This window comes from Lepus europaeus, chromosome 7 (assembly GCF_033115175.1).
Source record: "Lepus europaeus isolate LE1 chromosome 7, mLepTim1.pri, whole genome shotgun sequence".
NCBI lineage: Eukaryota > Metazoa > Chordata > Mammalia > Lagomorpha > Leporidae > Lepus > Lepus europaeus.
In genome coordinates, this window is record NC_084833.1 from 100456525 (window position 1) to 100479698 (window position 23174).

A 23174-nucleotide genomic window follows, 5' to 3' on the forward strand; every position below is an offset into this window, starting at 1 on the left:
GCGCATTAGCAGGGAGCTGGATTGGAAGTGGAGTAGTAGTAACATGCACTGGTACCCATATGGGATACCAGCATTGCAGGCAGTGGCTTAGCCAGAACACCACAGCTCTGGCCCCTTCCATGGACCATGTTTCTTTTTTAAGATTTATTTATGTATTTGAAAAGCAGAGTTACAGAGAGACAGAGGGAAAGAGATCTTCCATCTGTTCCCCAAATGGCTACAATAGCCAGAGCTGGGCTGATCTGATGTCTCCCACATGGGTGCAGGGGCCCAAGTATTTGGACCATCTTCGGTTGCTTGTCCAGGCGCATTAGCAGGGAGCTGGATTGGAAGCTGGGGCTCAAACCAGTGCCATATGGATGACAGCACCGCAGGCGGCAGCTTTCCCCTCTATGCCACAGCGCAGGCCCCTCCAAGGACTTTTAAAGTTAATTAATTAATTAATTTGAAAGGCAGAGAGAGGGAGAGAAAGAGAGAACTTCCCTCCTCTGGTTCATTCCCCAAATGGCCACAACAGCTAAGGCTGGGCCAGGCTGAAGGCAAGAACCCCTGAGCCCTCCCACGGGGTGGCCAGGACCCAGGCAAGTAGGTCATCATCTGCTGCCTTTCCAGGCAAATTAGCAGGAAGCTTTATCAGAAGTGGAGCAGCAGGGACTCAAACCTTCTGCTCCAATATGGGACACCAGCGTCACAAGCCATGGTTTAACCTGCTGCTCCATGATGACTTTTTGAAGTCAAAAAGGCTCCCTGGCCTTTTTGAGGACTGCCCACTGCGCAGTATATACCAATTGTCTTTCCTTTTTTAAATTTTCTTTCTTTCTTTCTTTCTTTTTTTTTTTTTTTTGACAGGCAGAGTGGACAGGGAGAGAGAGAGACAGAGAGAAAGGTCTTCCTTTTGCCGTTGGTTCACCCTCCAATGGCCGCCATGGCTGGCGCGCTGCGGCTGGCGCATTGTGCTGATCCGAAGCCAGGAGCCGGGTACTTCTCCTGGTCTCCCTTGCGGGTGCAAGACCCAAGCACTTGGGCCATCCTCCACTGCACTCCTGGGCCATAGCAGAGAGCTGGCCTGGAAGAGGGGCAACCGGGACAGAATCTGGTGCCCCGACCAGGACTAGAACCCGGTGTGCCGGCGCCGCAAGGCGGAGGATTAGCTTATTGAGCCACGGCGCCAGCCTCCTTTTTTAAATTTTCCTTATTAGTTAGGTTGCAAATGCTAAGAACTTGACTTGTACTAACAGAGATGGGAAGTGGAATGTACTGATTCACGGACTCCAAGGGAAGTCTGAAAAGCTAAACCATAGGAAGGGCTGGGATGCAGTCGTCTCAGAAACAGTGAGATTCAAGAACACAACACTGGCAGGCTCTCTCCCTATTTCCTGTCCCTTGTCTCTGCTTCTTTCAGTAGTTGCTTTATTCTCTTTCCTTTATCAATGACTTTTCCCCTCTCAGGTGGGCAGCATGGCCTATGGCAACATTTAAATCTTCTTTCTTACATCTTTGTCTGAGGGATATGGGGTAGGAGAGCTAGGGACAGATCGTATTCTTAAATATCAGTTCAGAAAATTCCAGGGATTGGCTAGGCCTGACCAATCGATTTCACGAGGCTGATCAACTGTGGCCAGTGCCTGGGGTGGGATACCAATAGCAAACTGGCCACAGGGCTGACCAGAGGGCACATGTTCCCATGGATCATTGTGATCCACCAGCTACCCTAAGAACTGACCATGGGCGTAGCTGGAATCCTTTAAAAAATTTATTTATTTGTTTGTTAAAGCAGAGTTAGAGAGAAAGGGAGGGGGAAAGAAGTCTTCTATCCACTAGTTCACTCCCCAAATGGTGGCAATGGCCAGGGCTGGGTCAGGCCAAAGCCAGGAGCCATGAACTTCATATTTATCTCCTATGTGGATGCAGGGGCCCAAGCACTTGGGCCATCTTCTACTTCTATCCCAGGCACATTAGCAGGGATCTGGAGCAGAAGTGGAGCATCTGGGACTCAAACCAGCTCCCATAAGGTACGCCGGCACTGCAGCCAGAGGTTTAACCTTCTACACCACAGTGCCAGCCCCCTGGTTGGTCTTACTGTACCTCTCTAGCTGTTAGAAAAACAACAAGAACTAGAGATGTATTCAAGAGAAATTTCTTAAGATTCCAGACATTTTGATTTTGCCAAATGTGCTGCTCTTTTCTTCACAATGGCTTATGAAATGATAATGATGGAAAGAAACAAAATGTAATGGGCTTGTTGGGGTGAGTGTTTGTATTTTGTTTCAGCTGCTGTGAAATTCTTTAAGAAGTTACTTTGGATGGTGGGTGGGTGGGGCAGGGATTTGTAGATGGAGCAAAAGGATGTATGAGTTGGGTTTCCTGGCTTCTGGCCCAACAAGAGAAGCTCTGCTTTTTGTTTGTTTGTTTGTTTTTTCCCCTAGGTTACATATCTGGCCTTCACACGAATTATATTTTTCAAAAAGAGTGAGGAAAAAAAAAAAAAAGGCAAGGAAGAAGAAAATGAAACTCGTAGTCCTGCGCCGGGAGAGTGACAGCCTCTTGCAGACAGCATGTGGTGTAGCTGTTATAAGAGGAGCTCTAATGCATTGTCACATTGCAGATCCATGCAGGGGCTGGGCTTGTGCACAGCCCTCTTTCAAGATAAAATCTTTATCTTTAAAGGGGGTGTGCTCGCTGGTCCTCACAGGTGTCAGCTCTGTCCATTTAGTCTGTTTTCTCAGAGCAGCACCAGGAGTTTATATCAAGAACAGGATCTTACCCTGTGGTTATAAAACCTGATAACTTCAGGCTAGGGAGATAAGCAGAGCCTCCGTTTAGTGTTTGGCTCCCTAGGTTAGACTACAATGGAGAGGCAGGACCGAGGGAAGGCCAGGGCGACCCTCACTGTGGGCAGTAGCCCCACTCAGCTGTGAAGCTGTGCTTGCTCTTAACACATCCATGTCAACATAGAGACATGGTGGTGACACACCAGAGGCCTTTTACAATTACATTTTTAAATCAATAATTGAGGACATACGTATCCACTTTTGGAGTTACGTGAATCAGGGTAGAGTACTGAACAGCCTTAGCCCCTTAATATCTGCCACTCTTCCTAGGTGATGTCAGGATCCAGGATGCTGATAGTCCAGTTCCAGGACCCACCCTACCGGAACCATTGTCTCCCTCTGTGCCACTGCAGTAAGACCACATACCAAGGCCACACCTGGCCTGCAGAATTACTCTACCCCTGAAATCTTGAGGTCTGAAACTGACTCTGTGCTCAAAACTCTGATTCTCACAGTCCTGCACTGCTGTTAGCCTACTGTCTCATTGCATCAAGTTCTCCTCCTTGCTCTTCTTCATCCTCTCTCTCAACTTCTCCATGGTCCAGATTCCGCCATCAGTCACTTCAGATTCGCTCTCACCACTGCCCTCGCTTCCTTGCCCTGCTGGTTGACCCCTTTCCTCTGACCGTGCCCAGCCCCAGATGAGCCCGCCTTCGGTTTCCTCGCTCCCAGCCCAGGCCTGCCAAGTGTGTCTGGAGTCATCACAGCACTGGATGATTGGCCCGGTGGCGATTCTGGGATTGCCAGCCCTGGCTGGGTACTCGGTGCTGCCAGGCAAGTTTAGCAGTCCCTGTTTCTCCCAGCTTCTCACAGGGCCAGTCCCACTCCCGAAACCTCTTTCATTCTCCTTGTCCTTTTCCCTCTCAGCAGATAAACTGGACCGCTTCACAGTGACTGGGGGGCTGTTGGGTTGGATGCCTTCAACCTCCTCCTTGCCCACCTCCGTGTTTACCCACATAGACGCCTCCTTTTGATCAGAGGCAGTGGGCCTCTTCCTCTCCTCTGAAACCCTGCTGAAGCCTTTACCTCCTCCCCGTTCCTTGTATGCATTTCAGCCTCACTGACCTGTTCATCTCTGTCTACAGATCCTCTCATTCTGAAACTCCCTCATCTTATCCCGTCTTCATCTCCAGCGCATACCCTTCCCCCTCCCTACTGCTTCTATTTTCTTGATTCCTCAGACCCTCTGTCCACTGCCATCCGACTAACTCAAGAAAGAGAGAGAGCGAGTGAGTGAGAGAGAGAGAGAGATCTTCCACCCCTTGGTGCACTCCCAGATGGCCGCAGCAGCCAGGGCTGAGCCAGGCTGAAATCAGGAGCCAGGAGCTTCATCTGAGTCTCTCACATGGAAGCAGGGGCCCAAGCACTTGGGCCATCTGCTGCTGCTTTCTCAGGCCACAGCAGAGAGCTGGATTGGAAGTGGAGCAGCCAGGACACTAACCGGCGCCCATATGGGATGCTGGCATTTAGATGGCATCTCCACCCACCATGCCACAATGCTAGCCTCAAACCTATTAATTTTAAAGAAGATTTATTTATTTGAAAGCCAGAGAGAGAGAGAGAGAGAGAGAGAGAGAGAGAGAATTTTCCATCCACTGGTTCACTCCCCTCAAATTCCTGCCACAATAGCTGGGGGTAGGCCAGGCTGAAACTTTTTGCACATGTGTGACAGGAACCCAAGTACCTGGGCCACTATCTGCAGCCGGGATCCCAGATGCATTAGTAGGAAGTTGAATTGGAAGCAGAGTAGCCAGGGCTCAAACCAGGCACTTGATAAGGGAGGCCAGCATCTCAGGCAGCCTGGTACATCATAACACTGGCTTTTTTTTTTTTATTTTTTGAATTTTTATTTATTTAAAAGCAGAGAAGCAAAGAAAAAGAGAATGAGAGCTCTTTCGTCTTCTGGTTTACTCTCTGTATGCCCACCACAGCCAGGGCCGGGCTAGGCTGGAGGCTGGAGGCTGGAATTCAGTCTGAGACTCCCACGTGGGTGGCAGGGCCCCCAGGTACTTGAGCCACCATCTGCTGCCTCCCAGAGTGCGCATTAGCAGGAAACTGGATCAGAAGCAAAAGAGCTGGGCCTTAAAACAGGCACCGTGGTATGGCCTCAGAGCGGGCATGCAGCCCATGCCATCCTTACGTGTTGATGTAGCTCGGCTTCTGTTCTGAGACTCTTTTCACTTCTCTCTTTTTACATTTTCCATGTTATCATAGAGATAATATATTATTTGAAATAAGATGTCATGAGTTCAAATCTAAATTTGACCACTTATCAGCACTATGAACTTGACCAAAGTTTCCTGTATGAAAAATGGGGCTAATAATATTCATTTTCATGGTTGCTCTCTGTCTGCCTCTATCTCTGACTTCCTGCTTTTCAAATAAATTAAATTAATTAAAAAATATAACTTTGATGAAATGAATAATTTCCTAGCAGGATAATGATTACCGAAATTGATGAAGACAGAAAACTAAATAGACCAATTTCTATATAAGAAATAGAAAACCTAATTAAGGGACTGTTTTTTTTAAAAAAATTGCCAGGCCCAGAGTCAGATATTTGACCAATAGTTAAGACACTCCTGTCTCATGTTGGAGTTTCTGGGTTTGGCACCCACCACCCTCTCCCGACTTCAGCAGCCTGCTAATGCATACCCTGGGAGGTAGTGGTCATGGCTCAAGTCACCCACATGGGAGATCTTGATTGAGTTTCTGGTTTCTGGCTTCATCCTGCCCCAGCCATGACTATTTGCAGGCATTTGGGGAGTGAATCACCATATGGAGGATCTCTCACTGTCTCTTTGCCTCTCTAATAAATTAAAAATTAAAAGAAAACAGGCCCATATTATTTCATAGGAGATTTCTACCCAACCTCTAATTGGAAGATAGTCCCAATGCTTTGAATGAAAATCAAAGTAAACTCTCCGTTTTGTTTTACACACTGCTGGCCTCTCTCCAGTTGCTTTTAAAGCATGTATAATATTGTTGTCAAAACATGATAAAGACAGTGCAAAAAAGGAAACTAGACTAGTGTTGTCTATGAATATCTGTGAAAAAGTATAAAATATGTAACTAAAAATATTTTATTAATGAGCAGAAACCAGTACCACATTAAAAATACAATTTGCCTTCACTAGGTTGGATTCATTCCAAGAATGCAAGGTAGGTTCATTCTTAGGAACTCCATCCATGTCATATACCATATTAATAGGTCCCAGGAAAAAGAATCATTGAGTTTTCTCTATGAATTCTGAAAAAACTTTTGTCAAAATTTGACATCAGTTTATCATAAAAATCCTCAAGAAAATAGGACTTGATGGATACATTTTTTTAAAAAAAGGCCAGCGCCGCGGCTCACTAGGCTAATCCTCCGCCTTGCGGCGCCGGCACACCAGGTTCTAGTCCCGGTCAGGGCACCGATCCTGTCCCGGTTGCCCCTCTTCCAGGCCAGCTCTCTGCTGTGGCCCAGCAAGGCAGTGGAGGATGGCCCAAGTGCTTGGGCCCTGCACCCCATGGGAGACCAGGAGAAGCGCCTGGCTCCTGCCATCGGATCAGCGCGGTGCGCCGGCCGCAGCACACCAACCGCGGTGGCCATTGGAGGGTGAACCAACGGCAAAAGGAAGACCCTTCTCTGTGTCTCTCTCTCACTGTCCACTCTGCCTGTCAAAAAAAAAAAAAAAAAGATTTATTTGTGTGAAAGAGTTACAGAGAGACAGAGAGGCAGAGAGAGAAGGATCTTCCATCTGTTGGGGCACTCTCCAGATGGCTGCTATGGCCAGGACTGGGCCAGTCTGAAGCCAGAAGCCAGGCTGTCCTTCTGGGTTTCCCACATGGATGGCAGGGTCCCAAACACACTGGCCATCTTCACTGCTTTTCCCAGGCCATTAGCTGCATCAGAAGTGGAGAAGCCGGGACAGCAACTGGCACCCACATGGGATTCCACAGTTGCAGGCAGTGGCTTTTCCTGCTATGGCATAGTGCAGGCTCCTTGATAAATACTTGGTTTTAGCATCATAATTATACATATATATATATATTTACATGCATACTTACATATATACTATATATGTAATATATATGTATATATACCCTAGTAATAATACCAATAACCTTCTAAATTTGGCACCACTAGAACTGCTTTCTCTCAATCTGGAATCGAGGAAAGGACACCCAAAATCTCAACTCCTGTTCAGTATTGTACCAGTGGCATCAGCCAACTTAATTAGACTAAAAGTGAATAGGGACATAAGAAGTAAACCTCTTTTTGCAGGTAATATGACAGTAACCCTGGAAATCATAGAGAACTGATGATAAAATTTAACAATAAAAGTTAAGGTTGAGGCTGGTGCTGTGGTGTAGCAGGTAAAGCCCTTGCCTGCATTGTGGGCATCCCAGATGGGCACTGGTTCAGGACCCTACTGCTCCACTTTGTATCCGGCTCTCTACTATGGCCTGGGAAAGCAGTTGAAGATGGCCCTTGCACCCACGTGGGAGACCCAGGAGAAGTTCTTGGCTCCTGGCTTTAGATGGGTACAGCTCTGGCCATTGCAGCCATCTGGGGAGTGAACCAGCAGGTGGAAGACCTCTCTCTCTCTCTCTCTCTCTCTCTTTCTCTCTCTGTGGTGATAGGCTGTAAAGCCCACATAATGAAATCAGAAGCCTTCTTATACACAAGCAATAACTAGTTAGAGAACATGTTAGAGAAAACCTCATTTCCAGTTGCAACAAAGATTAAGTGCTTAGAAATGAACTCAATAAGTATACAATACCTACAAAAGGAAAATTATAAAACACTCAAGACACACTTGAACAAATTGAAAGACATCTGATTTGACTTTTTTTTTTTAAGATTTTATTTATTTACTTGAGAGAGTTACAGACAGTGAGAGGGAGAGACAGAGAGAAAGGTCTTCCTTCGTTGATTCACTCCCCAGATGGCCGCAATAGCCAGAGCTGCGCCATTCTGAAGCCAGGAGCCAGGTGCTTCTCCTGGTCTCCCATGCGGGTGCAGGGCCCAAACACTTGGGCCATCCTCCACTGCACTCCCGGGCCACAGTAGAGAGCTGGACAGGAAGAGGAGCGACTGGGACTAGAACTGGCACCCATACAGGATATTGTTGCCGCAGGTGGAGGATTAACCTACTGTGCCACGGCGCCGATCTCTTGACGTTTTTTGAGTAGTACGATTCAACATCATAAATATGTCAGTTCTCCCTAACTTAGTTAAGTTTAATACAATCACAATTAAAATTCCAAAAAGCTTTTTTTAAGGACATTAGACAAATTGAAACTAAAATTCATATAGAGAAATTAATACACAAGAATCTAGTTAAGAAAACACTAGGACTATTTCCTTTGTTCTATCAGACTATCTATGATTTGTTCCTATCAACAAGAGTTATTTAATCTCTCTGAGTAAAACATTGTGGCACTGGTACATGAATAGACAAGTGAAGTGGAATAGAAAGCCCAGAAATAGAGCCAGGAAGTTACATCAATTTAGTGTATGATAAAGTTGAAATTTCAAATAACTGAATTAAACAGGGACTTTTTAATAATGATGCTGGAAAAATCCTGTGTGCAAATTCTACCTGTGCTTCTGATCCAGCTTCCTGCTAGTGTAAACCCATGGGAGGCAGCAGGTAATGGCTCAAATACTTGGGTCTCTGCTACCCATATAGGAGACCCAGATGAAATCCTGGCTCCTGGCTCCTGGATTTGGCTTGGTTCAGCTCCAGCTGTTATAAGCATTTGGGGAGTGAACTATCAGATAGAAGATTTTCCCTCTCTGTTGCTTTGCCTTTCAAATAAAAATAAATAAATAAGCATTTCTTTAAATATGGCTAGATGCAGCGTGGATGTTTGACTTAGTGGTCAAGATATCCACTGGGACGCTCTCATCCCATATCAGAATACCCGTATTTGGCTTTGGCTCCTGATTCTACCTTTCTGCTGGTGCACACCCCGGGAAGCAGCAAATGGTGGCTTGGGTACTGGGGTCTCTGCCACCTAAATGGAAGACATGGATTGAATTCCTAGCTCCTGGCTTTGGGCCTGGCCCAGCACAGGGCCATTGCAGTCATTTGGGGATTGAGCCAGCAGCTGGAAAATCTCTGTCTTCTGTTTCCTTGTTTCTTTCTTGCTTTATTTCACTTGCTCTCTCTCTCTTTCAAATTAAAGAAAAATTTAAATTTTTTAAAAAATAAACATTTTTTGAATGATGGGCATGTGATAAGGGCATAGTGGCCAAATCTGGAATAACTTGAGCAGCACAATAATAAACAAAAAGATAAAGGAAAAATAAGTTAAAAAAAGAAAGAAAAATAAGTAAAAAGAAAATGTCCATGAATCCATATGGATATAAACAAGTAACTGAGGGAGAAGAGAGCTTGTCTTTTTTTTTTTTTTTTTGGACAGACAGAGTGGACAGTGAGAGAGAGACAGAGAGAAAGGTCTTCCTTTGCCGTTGGTTCACCCTCCAATGGCCGCTGCGGTAGGCACGCTGCGGCCGGCGCACCACGCTGATCCGAAGCCAGGAGCCAGGTGCTTCTCCTGGTCTCCCATGGGGTGCAGGGCCCAAGCACTTGGGCCATCCTCCACTGCACTCCCTGGCCACAGCAGAGAGCTGGCCTGGAAGAGGGGCAACCGGGACAGGATCGGTGCCCCGACTGGGACTAGAACCCGGTGTGCCGGCGCCGCAAGGCGGAGGATTAGCCTAGTGAGCCGCGGCGCCGGCCGAGAGCTTGTCTTTACACTAAGAATTCCAACTAGTAAGTGTAGAAGGAGTAATGGAATTAGAAATCATCATTTGGTGAACACCATAATACTTGTTTCAGGAAAGAAAAATCGCTGGATGTTACATTTAAAATGAATGGGAAAATTAATAATGGAAAAAAGATATTTTCATAGTTTCAGTGCATCTTCTCACAAGATACAAAGGGGAAAACAGCAGCTTTACAGTATAACAATTTAGCAGGCACTACTGTAACCAAGCAATCAGTTAACTTCACCAATAATGGGATTTACTGGCATTGTGATATATTGGGATATATTGTGATGAGAAGGGTATACAATATGACTTCTGTGATACTCTTGCCAAAAATCCATAACCTTAATTTAATCATAAGAAAGCTTCAGACAAACCCAAATTGAAGGACATTGTATGAAATAACTGGCTGATACTCTTCAGAAAGTGTCAAGGTCATGGAAAACACAGACTGAAGAACTGTCCCAGATTGCAGGAGACTGAAGAGACATGGCAGCTAAATTCAGTGAAAGACCTTGGGTTGGATCCTGGACCAGAAAAAGGACATTACTGGGGCAATTCGTGAAATCTGAATCAGGTCTTTAGATTAGTTCATGGAGTTGTGTCAGTGTTAATTTCCTGTTTTGATCATTGTACTGTGGTTATGAAAAATGTAAACATTTGGCCGGCGCTGCGGCTCAACAGGCTAATTCTCCGCCTTGCGGCGCCGGCACACCGGGTTCTAGTCCCGGTCGGGGCACTGATCCTGTCCCGGTTGCCCCTCTTCCAGGCCAGCTCTCTGCTGTGGCCAGGGAGTGCAGTGGAGGATGGCCCAAGTCCTTGGGCCCTGCACCCCATGGGAGACCAGGAGAAGCACCTGGCTCCTGCCATCGGATCAGCGCAGTGCGCCGGCCGCAGCGCACCAACCGCGGTGGCCATTGGAGGGTGAACCAATGGCAAAAAGGAAGACCTTTCTCTCTCTCTCTCTCTCACTGTCCACTCTGCCTGTCAAAAAATAAAAAAAAAAAAGAAAAATGTAAACATTTGAGTTAACTGAATAATGGATATAGGGGAAGTCTTTGTGCCATTATTGCTTTTTTTCTCAGTCAAAAATTATTTCAAAATAAAAAATTAATAAAAAACAATACTTTGAATGACCCCTCAGGTTAAGTCAGCAGTGTGATCTAGTGACCAAAGAAGGAAGGAAGGAAGGAAGAAAAAGGAAAGAAGTATATTTTAATTAATTAATTTATTTATTTACTTATGGTGAAAAGTAGAGTGATAGAGAGAGAGAGGGAGGGAGGGAGAGAGAGAGAGAGAGAGATTGATCAGTCTTCCATCTGCTGGTTCACTCCCCAAATGTCTGCAATGGGCAGAGCTGGGCCAGGCTGAAGCCAGGAACCAGGAACTCCATCTGGGTCTCCCACATGGGTGGCAGGAACTCAGATACTCAGTCTTCATCCACTGCATTAGCAGGGAGCTAGATCAGAAAGCAGAGCAGCTGGGATTCAGACCAGCCCTCCCAAACGGGATGTGCATATCACAGATGGGAACTTAACCCATTGCACCACCATCCCAGAGAGAAATGACTTGAATGAGGAAGCTATAGGTCTCCTTTACATCCAGAGTGTTATATTAGGTTCTAGCTGTCATAGTTTTAGAGAGAAGAGTGGTAATACCTGTAACCGTTTAATGTAAGGAACGGTTCATCTTGGCTTGCGTCTCTGCATATACCTGAGAGCACTTGAGGAATATTGATACACCTGGGGCTCATCTCAGGAATTCTGTCCGGTCTGTGGTGGGGCCCCGACACTAGTAACGTTCTAGCTCCCCAGTTGTTTGTGGTGAGAATTGGGACTGTGAACTCTTGGTTAAGGGACTTGGAATGTTTAACTAGGAAAAGACTCAAGTCTGCTCTGCAAGAATCATATGTGGGAGTTTGGGAAAATAAACCTGAGTTCCACCCCTGGAGAAAATTTGGTGGATTTAGGATGAGGTCTGTTTTTGAAATCTTCCCTGGGAGATTGTTGTAGAGCCAAAGGGCTGGGTTGGTCTCAAACTTAAATTCGCATATGAGTTGCCAGGGGATCTTGATACAGTAGGGAGTTCTGATTTGTTAGGGCTGGTGTAGAACCTGAGCGTCTGCACTGCTAACAGGCTTCTAGGTGATGCTGATGAAGCTGATCTGGGAAGCAGATTGAGTCATTACACAAGCAACTCAAGCAATGAACGTGGTGGGGAGAGTGGTTTAGACTAAGGAGCATCCTGAGAGTGCTAGTGAAGTCATTAGTGAAGTTAGTGAAACCTCCGAGATGCATTTATTTAGCTAGTGTAGAAAGAATGTTGGCTTAGGAGTTAGGTCTGCTATCACATTCATTGTATTTTAGATTTATGTATTTATCTATATTTTAAAGGCAGAAAGAGAGAGAGAGACAGAGAGACAGAGATTTTCTATCCACTGGTTTACTCCCCATATGGCCTCAAAAGCCAATTTTGGAGCCAGGAATTCCCACATGGTTAGCAGGGGCCTAAGTTCTTTTGTCATCTTCTGCTATTTTCCCAGACATATTAGCAGGAAGATGGATCATATGCAGAATAGCTGGGACTCGAACCAGCTCTCTGACTAGCCGTGTGGTTTATTATTGGTTACTTTGAACAAGTCATTTCACCTTTTTGAGTCAGTTTCCAATCTGCAAAATAGATAACAATAACTTCTTGTAATATTAGCAGTTAAATAATGTATTTAAGGGGCTGGTGCTGTGGCGTAGCGGGTTAAGTCACCGCCTGCAGCACTGGCATCCCATATGGGCGCTGGTTCGAGTCTCGGCCGCTCCTCTTCTGATCCAGCTCTCTGCTATGGCCTGGGAAAACAGTAGAAGATGGCCTGAGTTCTTGGGCCCCTGCACCTGCATGGGAGACCCGGAAGAAACTCCTGGCTCCTAGCTTTGGATTGGCCCAGCTCTTGCCTTTGTAGCCATTTGTGGAGTGAACCAGCGGATGGAAGGCCTCTCTCTCCCTCTCTCTCTCTCTCTCTCTCTGCCTCTGCCTCTCTGTAACTCTGCCTTTCAAATAAAGAAATCTTTAAAAATATGTATTTAAAGGAGTTACCATAGCTTTGGACACTAAACAGTCCACAGAAAATTGATGACTGTTACTGTTTATGCTGTGGAATCCTCTCGTTGGAAGATTGGAGCTGTGGTTAATATGCATGAAAAGTACTGTTAGGAACATTTCATCAGTTTTGCATTAAGAAACAAGTTGCTTCTATTCTGTAGTCAAGAGCAAACTATGATTACTTAAGTAGAAATTATCGTGGCCTAATAAAGAATACTTATTCTTGTCTGCCTCTGTATAATTAACTTCTTTTTTTTTTAAAGATTAATTTATTTATTTGAAAGGCAGAATTACAGAGAGGCAGAGAGAGAGAGAGAGAGAGAGAGAGAGGTCTTCCATCCTCTGGTTCACTCCCCAGATAGAGAGAGAGAGGGAGAAAGAGAGAGGGTCTTCCATCCGCTGGTTCACTCCCCAGATGGCCATAGTGGCTGGAGTTGTGCTGATCCGAAGCTAGGAGCTAGGAGCTTCTCCTGGGTCTCACCTGCTGGTGCAGGGGCCCAAGGACTTGGGCCATCTTATACTGCTTTTCCAGCCATAGCAGAGAGCTGGATCAGAAGTGGAGCAGCTGGGACTCGAATTGGCGCCCACATAGGATGCCAGCACTTCAGGAGGCGGCTTTACCCACTATGCCACAGTGCCAGCTCCCATAATTAACTCTTGTGACCACCTTAGGTCTTGGACTGATGAAATATGACAGGTGATTCATGGATTCAAAGTAGTATTTGTTGAGCACTTGTTACTGAGCCAATTCTGAAATATGACGGCATAGAGCACATTTCAAACCTTAGCTCCTTTGAGCTCACTGTCCCCTTCGTCTCTTTTCCTTGTTCAGGACTCTGTTGTCCCCATCCTCCTCAAAGCTTGGGCTTCAGGATGGGCTAATACTTTTTTAGCACCCTATGCACTCTTATCATGCACATGTCCTCCCTAGCTTAGGAGCTTTTCCTCCTCCTGTTCCCTTTTTTACCTGCAGGCTTGAATGCATGGAACTCTTAGTAGCTCCATAACTTGGTACAATGCCTGCCACGAACTTATTGTTGAGCTGATTGAATGACACAGGATGCCCTCCAAGGGATTAGAATCTGAGGTGTGGAAGAGGTCAAGAAAGGCTTCCTGAAAAAGATAGTCATTGAGCTGAGATTTAAGGAGAGTTGGGGGCGGGGGAGGACTGGCAGGAAAGCATGGTGCGTTTAAGGCACTGCACGTGGTTTGTCTGAGACAAAGTGTGAGGATATATATGCAGGAGAAGTGGGGGAAGCTAGAGAACAGGCAAGGGTTGGCACTACAGACAAATGGCAGCTCAGGGAATTGGAGTTTATCTTGAGGATAATGGGAGACCAGTGGTAGATTTGTTGCAGGAATGTGTGGAGGGTAGGTTGAGGATGATCCTAGATACAGGAAAGTTGACTAGGAGTTTGACGTAAGCCATGTAATCAGATCCCGGCTGTTACACTTAGTACCTTTTCTGGTCTTAACTCCTCTTCCTCAGACCAGAGTGGTTCACTCCAGAAGTGCCTATTGCCTCATTTGCCTCAGGTGGGGCTTTGGCGTGCGATAGTAGCAGACCTTGGAGTATTATTTTTCCCAGTTGCCCAGATTAGGCAGAAGGTATAGCCACTCTTGTTCTACAGAGTGAAGTGAATAGCAAGAGGCCTTTGGTAAGCGCTTTGTTTACTGGATTTTAATACCAGGACTGCTATGTCCTAGCTATGGGGACATTGGAGAAGTTACATAGCCTCTGTGAATCTCATCCATAAAATGAATCTTTGGTGCTTTTTGGAGAATTGAATTAGATTATTGATGATGAAAACAATAATGACCATTTAGTAAACATTTATATTTATTACAACAAATTGGCACAGAGAGAAATTATTCATTATTGAAGATTTCATTTAAGTTCAGGAAGCAGTTGGTGAGTGGTTTTGACCATTGTTTTATTAAGGAAGTACTTGGGACTTAGAAATCATTTATACTATAACCAAATTATAATTTAATACAATTAGCTCTTGAACTTGATTTTTATATTTAGAGTCTTGAGCTACTACAGAAAACGGAGCTGTTGCCTGGACTGTGACATTGCTCATGTGCTATTATGATATTAATGCCCATCTACTGGCCAAATACGCAAGAGGAAACTTCTGAGTACAAGTTGGAATACAAAATGGAATATGTAGGGGCTGACACTGTAGCATAGCAGGTTAAGCCTCTGTCTGCATCACCAGCATTCTATTTGAGAGCTCTACTTCCGATCCAGCTCCCTAATAATATGCCTGAGAAAGTAGCAGAAGATGGCCCAAGTCCTTAGGCCTCTGCCACCCACATGGGAGACCTGGAAGAAGCTCCTGGTTCCTGACTTTGTCCTGGCCTGGCCCTAGCTGTAGCAAGCATTGGGGAGTGAACCATGGGATGGAAGATTATCTCTCTCTCTCTCTCTCCCTCTCTCTCCCTCTCTCTCTCTCTCTTTGTAACTCTGCCTTTCAAATAAATGTTTTTAAAAATCTAAAAAAAAAAAAGTGAGATGTCCGAGGCTTAGAAAGAATTACATGCCCTTTCCTAGATGCCTGACCAGTTTCTAATCATATGAGGTCCTAACTTTGTCTGAAAGTAAATTAAAAGGTCTTGCTGTCTTTAGTAACACTGCTCAACAGAACTTTTCTTTGCCCTTCTCTGTTTAGGTTTTAGGTAACCAGATCCTCTTCGACAATATGAAACACAGATTAAAGCTAACTCTAACAATCCTAGGATTATGGGCTCAGGAGAATAAATCTTGGGTTGACTGCGAGATGCGTTCATTTAAGTCTTATTTTGAAGAAAGTAGCTATGGAACAGGCAGCCCTGAGCTTGGGTTATTTTTCATTCTTGGCTCCCCAGGATCAGTTCCTCACAATCCTGTGTGTATATGATACATGCGTGGTTGTTCTTCAGAATCACGGGGTGGGGGTGGGGGGTCACTGGCAGCAGTAGTTAAAACTGGCCATGGTTTTTGACCCAGCCCTCATCCCTGGTCAACAACAGAATTTGAGGGAAGCAGGAATCACAGTGATTGAAACACTTATGTGTTTATCTATGTCTACAGTGCCACCCAAGTCACAGGTTAGCATATCTTTGGAGATTAACTTCAAACGAGTGAATTCTAGAACATGCTGGGTATCTGACCATGACACCATCTTTCTCCCCTGGGTATAGACTGCCCACCATAGCTCACTCTCAAATGCTGCTTTAGAGGTACAGGGGAGGGGATAACATTAATGTGCAACGCCTGCCTGATTGGCACCTTTTGTGTTCCAGCAACAGCTGCAGGCGTATGTGGCCTGGGTGAATGCACAGCTGAGGAAGAGGCCCGCGGTGAAGCCTGTGCAGGACCTGCGGCAGGATCTCCGGGATGGGGTGATCCTGGCATACCTCATCGAGATTGTTGGTGAGTTGGCTCTGGACGCTGAGGCTACAGCATGGCCTTCTTTATCCTTCGTGTGCCCCTCAACGCCCCTCTTTAGAATGTTTGGCCTTGGACAGAGTGAAGACTTAAAATACTTGGCCAGACACTGTGTGCCAGGCACTGCCTTATGCTCTGGGAGTTCAATGATGAGCAGTCTGTGCTCTCAGAAGTCTCCCCGTTTCATTAGAAAGACTGGAAAGTGAAGTCACTTCCATTAATGGACTTAGGACTCCGGTGGGGCAAGCACAGAGGAAAACGCAGCCAGTCTTAAGGGCTCAGGGGTAACTTAGCAGAAGAATTGATGTCCCAACTGAGGCCTGCCAGAGAAGCTGATAGCTGAGCCAAGGCCAGAAAAGGAAGCAGCAGCCAGATAAAAGGGGGGAGTGTTCTCCGGAAAAGGCCCCTGTGCAATACTCGCTGTCATAAAGCTGCAGAGAAAGGTTTGCCTCTGGAAGCCCTGGAGTTGTTGCCAGTTTGGTATCATCTATTAAGCATTTGCCCACAGCTCTGTTATTATTTCTGTCATGAAACAGTAATCATTTGTGGCAATCACTTGTTTACCTACCTGTCTCCTGTCGAAACCGAACAAGTACAGAATAATATTTCTCTGTTTCCGCAACCCCTAAGCAAATGCATGTAATTGATTCTCAAACCTTTATTGTTATATCAAGCAGCTCACCTTGCTTAGAACCCTGAGAGACATGGAGCCTGCACGTGGGGTGGAAGACACCTGATTGCAGCAGGCATCCTATCCACGAACACTTCCTTGGGACAGCTCATGAACTCATCAGAGGATTCATTTGTAATGAAAATAACGGGACTCATAGTCACAGTAGCTGCCAGGATTTGGAATTCTGTCTTGCTTAATTTCATTTCATTTAATCATCACCTCCTTGGGAAACAGATACTATTATCCCCCCTTCAGAAACAAGCTTACAAGAGGAGATTTATAAAAATAAATACATTCAGGGGCCAGCACTGTGGTGTAGCGGGTAAAGCCACCGCCTGCTGTGCCAGCATCCCATATGGGTGCTGGTTGGAGTCCCTCTTGCTCCACTTCCAATCCATCTCCCTGCTAATGCACCTGGGAAAGCAGTGGAAGATGACCCAAGTCCTTGGGCCCTTGCACCCACTTGGCAGATCGGGAAGAAGCTCCTGGATCCTGGCTTCGGATCAGCCCAGCTCCAGCCATTGCAGCCATTTGGGGAATAAACCGGCAGATGGAAGATCCCTCTCTCTCTCTCTCTGTTTCTCTCTGCCCTTGCCTCTCTGTAACCTTGTCTTTCAAGCAAATAAATAGATCTTTAAAAAAAAAATACATTCATAGAGTACTTAATATGTATCAAAGTAGCTGAGCAAGGTACTTTGAATTATTTGTGATATGGCTGTGAGGGGTTGAGGACCCCCCTCTGAAATGCTTGGGCCCAGAAGTGCTAACAGATTTTGGATTTTTTGGATTTTAGAATATTTGCATAGACTAAATCTGAAATGCTCCAAAATCTGAATTATTTTGAGCATATCATGTCGTTGCTCAGAATGTTTAAGGTTTGGAGCATTTCAGAGTTTGGATTTTGAGATTAAGGATGCTTAGCCTATACGACTACTCTTTTGCTCATTTTATGAAGTTTAGAGAGGCTAAGCACCTTTACAAGGTCACCCCTTACTATAAATGCCTAAATAAAGGTACCAGCTTAGATTTGCTTTAATTCCAAAGCCCATTTTAAAATTTAGGTTTTCATTTATTTGAATAGGCTGTTCATGAATTAGTAGGAAATCCAGATAGTACAAAAGAATACAGAATCAAAAGCCTTTTTTCTACCTGTATCTCCCTCCCAGTTACCCATTCTTCTTTCTGGTGACAGACAGTGTTAGCAGTTTGTTACATTTCTTTCCAGAGATAATCTGTGCATACAGAGGCAATATGAATATGTCATCTTTTGTTGGTTTGTTTGCTTTTGCTTTTTATTTTTTTAAGATATTTTATTTATTTATTTGAGAGGGAGAGTTACAGACAGTGAGAGGAAGAGACAGAGAGAAAGGTCTTCCTTACATTGGTTCACTCCCCAACTGGCCGCAACCACTGGAACTGTGCCAATCCAAAGCCTGGAGCCAGGAGCTTCTTCCTGGTCTCCCACGTGGGTGCAGGGGCCCAAGCACTTGGGCCATCTTCTACTGCTTTCCCAGGCCATAACTGAGAGCTGGATTGGAAGAGGAGCAGCTGGGGATAGAACCAGTGCCCATATGGGATGCTGGCACCGCAGGCGGAGGATTCACCTACAGCGCCACAGCGCCAGCCCCATGAGTATGTCATCTTATTTTCCCAAAACCCAGGTTCTCAAACACTGCTTTCTGTTGTTTTTGCTATATAGAAAAGCCTCCCAAGATTGTGTCTGTACTTGTGAAACTTATTTCCTTATTTTGTATTCATTCTGTAACCCTCCCTCATTAGGCTTTTGATCCCACAACTCCACTGGGACTGCTTCCCTTGGGGTCCTGACTTGCACCTTGTCAAATCCAGGGGCCAGCCCTCAGTCCTTGTTTTGCCTGGCTTAGCGGTGCCTGGTAGAGTAGATCACTACCACCTCCTTCACAGACTCTTCGCTTGGCTTCCAGGATGCTCTAGATCTCTGGCTTTCCTCCCTCCTCACTGGCTGCCCTCCTCACTTGCTTTGCTGTCTTTTTCTCCTTGACCTGTAAATGTTGAAGTGATAGAGGTCCTGTCCTTCATGTATTCTCTACCCCAGAGCAATCTCTTCTCACATTTGTGTAATTAGCCTTGAACTTTCCCTTGACTTCTGCACATGACTGCCTGACTTCCTGTTCAATGTCTGTACGTTGTCTAGTATGCAGCACTAACTTCACATATCCTAATCAAAACTTTGGATATCCTCCCCAGCAACCAATCCCTTTGTCCTCGAGGTTTCTTTTTTCCTTTGATGTTTGTTTGTTTTATTGCGAAAGCAGAGAACCAGAGAGGGAGAGACAGACAGATTGTCCGTATGCTGGCTCACTCCCCAAATGCCCACAACAGCCAGAGCTGAGCAAGGCTATAGCTAGGAGCCTGGAACTTAGTCCAGGTTTCTCACATAGTGGAAGGGACCTAAATATTTGAGCCAATACTTGCTAGAGTCCAGAGTGCACGTTAGGAGGAAGCTGGAATAGAATGTTAAAAACATTGATGTCATCTCGAAGTTATCATAAAAAGGATTACAAGAGATTAAAATAAGTTTAAAACATGCAAATATATGACAATAAAATGCCACATCATATCAGGAAGGTGGGTTACTTTGTGTTGCTGGCGTGTGTCCAAGGGCACAAGCTTCTAAAACTGCGATGATGAAAAGGTGGATTAAAAGATCTCTGGAGCGAGTGATTGTGTGGCCTATAAAAAGGAACTTAAACCCAGGCTCTCTGATATGGGATGTGGACATCCCAAGTGGCAGTTTAAACACTGTACCAAATGCCTCGCTCCAGATTTCTTCATCTGAGGGACACATCACACTGCCATTCACCCACCTGTTAAACCAGAACAACTTAGAAGTTGTGTTTGGGGCCGGCGCTGTGGCATAACGGGTAAAGAAAAAGAAGTTGTCTTTAATTATTCTCTTTTCCTCATATATCATATTTAATCCTTCACATATACTGTCTGCTTTATATCAGTGTATACCCAGTATCTGGCTTCTTACCAGTCAGCCTCTTACACTCTTGGCCCAAACTAAGCCATCATTATCTTTTGCCTTGACTGTTTCATTATCCTTTTGACTGATCTCCTTGTTTGCTCTCTATATAGTCTATATGCACAGAGTCAACTTTTAGAAACATAAGCCACAGGGGCCGGCACTTTGGTGTAACAGGAAAAGCCACTGTCTGCAGTGCCGGCATTCCATATGGGTGCTGGTTCGAGTCCTGGCTGCTCTTCTTCTGATCCAGTTTTCTGCTATTACCTGGGAAAGCAATAGAAGTTGGCTCAAGTGCTTGGGCCCTGGCACCAACATGGGAGACCTGGAAGAAGCTCCTGGCTCCTGGCTTCAAATCAGTGAGCTCCAGCCATTGTGGCCATCTGGGGAGTGAACCAACAGATAGAAGACCGCTCTCTCTGCTTCTGCCTCTCTCTCTGTAACACTGCCTTCCAAATAAATAAATAAATAAATAAATCTTAAAAAAAAAATAAGGAAGTGGAGCAGCCAGGACACAAACTGGCACCCATATGGGATGCCAGCACTCCAGGCGGCTGCTTTACCTATTACACCACAGTGCTGGCCCCTAAATAAATAAATTATTTTTTTAAAAAAATAAACCAGATCATTTCACTCCCATATCTCGAGATCTCTTTCCTGTCCATCATTCTTAGAATAAAATTCAAGTTCTTTACTCTAGTTCACAGAGCCCTATATCACCTAGCTTTGCCTACTTCTCTGTCCTCTCCTAGGAGAAACTCAGTGTGGAAAGAGATTTTGTATTTTTTTTTAAAGATTTATTTTATTTATTTGATGGGAGATGGAGAAACAGATATCTTCCATACACTGGTTCACTCCAATGGCCAGGCTTGGCTCAGGCCAAAGCCAGTAGCCTGGAACACCATCTGGGTCTCCCAAATGTGTGGCGGCTGCTGCTTTCCCAGGCACGTGAGCTGGGAGCTAGATTGCAAACAGAGAAACTGGGACTTGAACCGGCACCTGTATGGGCACATATCAGTCCTGATTTTGTCTTTCTTATTCACTACTATGTCTGATGTCCAAAACAATGCCTGACGCACAGTGGGTGCTCAATGGATATTTGGATTTTTCCCCCAATTTTAATTAATTAATTTGAAAGGAGAAAGAGAGACAGTGACCTCTAATTTCACTGACTTACTCCTCAAATGCTCACAACACTATGGCTAGGTCAGGCTGAAGCCAACAGTCAGGAACTCATTCTGAGTCTCCCATATGGGTGGCAAGAACCCAGCTTTTAAAGCCTTTACCACTGCCTCCCAGAGTGTATTAGCAGGAAGCTGGAATCAGGAGCAGAGCTAGAACTGAACCTAGGTACTCTGATGTGGAATGCAGGGTGTCCCAAGTGGTGTCTTAACCACCAGCCAAACTCCTGGACATTTGTTGAGTGATAAATGTACACGTGGTAACTTCACAGGCTCTTGGGAATAGATTTGAAAACTGGAAGGCACCCTGAAAAGCTTTTTATTTTCCTCTTCTCCATCCAAATTACACACACCAGGACTTAACTCACTTACATATTTATGGATAATTTTAGTGGTCATATCAAATATTCCCTCCGGTTGCAGTGAAATGTTGATAATATTCTTCCCTATAATGTCCTATTTTCTGTTTCCTAACAGCAGGAGAAAAGCTGAGTGGTGTACAATTGAGTCCTAGTAACCAACAAGAGATGAAAAGTAATGTGGAGAAAGTGCTACAGTTTGTGGCCTCCAAAAAGATTCGTATGCACCAGACTTCCGCTAAAGGTCAGTGACTCATCACATCCCCTGGTGGTGAATGAATATACCCAGGACAATCAACACTTGCCGGGCTCAGAAGAACCCTTGCTTGTGTAGCCAAGGGTTCTGAGTAGACAGGAGTAGGATCAAGCTCATGGCCTCTTCTCATTTTTCCATAAAGAAAGTTGTCCTTTTCGGTTGGAGTGATTATCAAATCCAGCTGTTTTGGAAACCTGGGTGGGGAAAGACATTCTTTATTCATTGTAACTGGATACAAGTTTGCTTGAGTGTATAGGAAAATTAATAGTTAGAGAAGAAATTAGAAAATTAGTACATTAATTTTAGAATATCTTATTTAAGTTATCAAAAATGAAGATAAATTACATGTTTCAAGATCCTTCAGTGTCATGACCAAGTATTACTTCAAATTATCTTACCCTATACTTTATCTATGCAGTGTTCTAGAGAAAAATGTTTTATAGCATTTTTTAGATATCAGAACATTGCAGGCAGGATGAAAGGGGCTCTGTGATCTCTGCTTCTGCTCTCTTGTAGAGCGGTACGGCCCCAGGGTTGCCCATCCACTTTGAGCCTGGGCTATGAGGAAGGAACAGTGGACGTACCCTGGGAGAGCACAGGCTCTCTAGTCCTCTCACTGTTTCTCGAGGACTGGCTGGGTGCCTGGTTCTGTTTGAGCTTCGGTGTGTGGGTCTGATTGCCCGTGGGTCTGATGAAAATGGGGGCAGAAGGGAACCCTCCTTTCATGTTGGGTCACTGGTGATCTCTGTGTGGAGGTCGTTCAGGTGGAGCAGATACTGACCATTGAGAGCGTCCTATCAAATAGGTAGCAAATAATCCTTTTTTTTTTTTTTTTTTTTTTTTTTGACAGGCAGAGTGGATAGTGAGAGAGAGAGACAGAGAGAAAGGTCTTCCTTTTGCCGTTGGTTCACCCTCCAATGGCCGCTGCGGCCGGCGCATCACGCTGATCCAAAGCCAGGAGCAGGTGCTTCTCCTGGTCTCCCATGCGGGTGCAGGGCCCAAGCACTTGGGCCATCCTCCACTGCCTTCCCGGGCCATAGCGGAGAGCTGGCCTGGAAGAGGGGCAACCGGGATAGAATCCAGCGCCCCAACCGGGACTAGAACCCGGTGTGCCGGCGCCGCAAGGCGGAGGATTAGCCTGTTGAGCCATGGCGCCGGCCCAAATAATCCTTTTCTAAGCCTTGAGTATTTAAAAGGCTATGAAGCTTTAAAAGATAGAATTTTACCCATCACTTAATACTTTTACCAGACTATCACATTTGCTTTTGCCTGCATTCCCCCTTTTTTCTAGAGCAAAATTGAAAGTGCGGTTGTCTCCAATCTGGTCTCCATGTGGAGTGGGCTTGGGGATCTGGCCCAATAACGTGGGCTATTTTAAGGGAACACTGCCGTTCAGAGCATCATTGTCTTTCACCTGGAAAAGTGCAGCGGTTTTCTAATTAATTCCTGCTGCATCAGGTTTTGCCCATATCCCTTCTGCTTTCCAAACTGTAGCTAGAATGATCTTTCTTTGTCAGAGTGTATATACTAGTGCTACTCCCTCCTCTGCATCTGAGGGCCCTTAGGATATAAATC

General features: G+C 45.3%; 1 protein-coding gene across 5 annotated transcripts in view; it reads left to right on the forward strand.

Moving 5' to 3' along the window:
• The window catches only part of DIXDC1 (DIX domain containing 1), an 89400-nt gene that overhangs the window by 20821 nt on the left and 45405 nt on the right, over positions 1-23174 (forward strand). For all 5 annotated transcript variants that reach the window (XM_062197001.1, XM_062197005.1, XM_062197002.1 and 2 more), the window contains 2 exons: positions 15979-16108; positions 21462-21587. In XM_062197001.1, coding sequence (XP_062052985.1) covers positions 15979-16108; positions 21462-21587 — 256 coding nt within the window. The remainder of the gene's footprint in view (positions 1-15978; positions 16109-21461; positions 21588-23174) is intronic.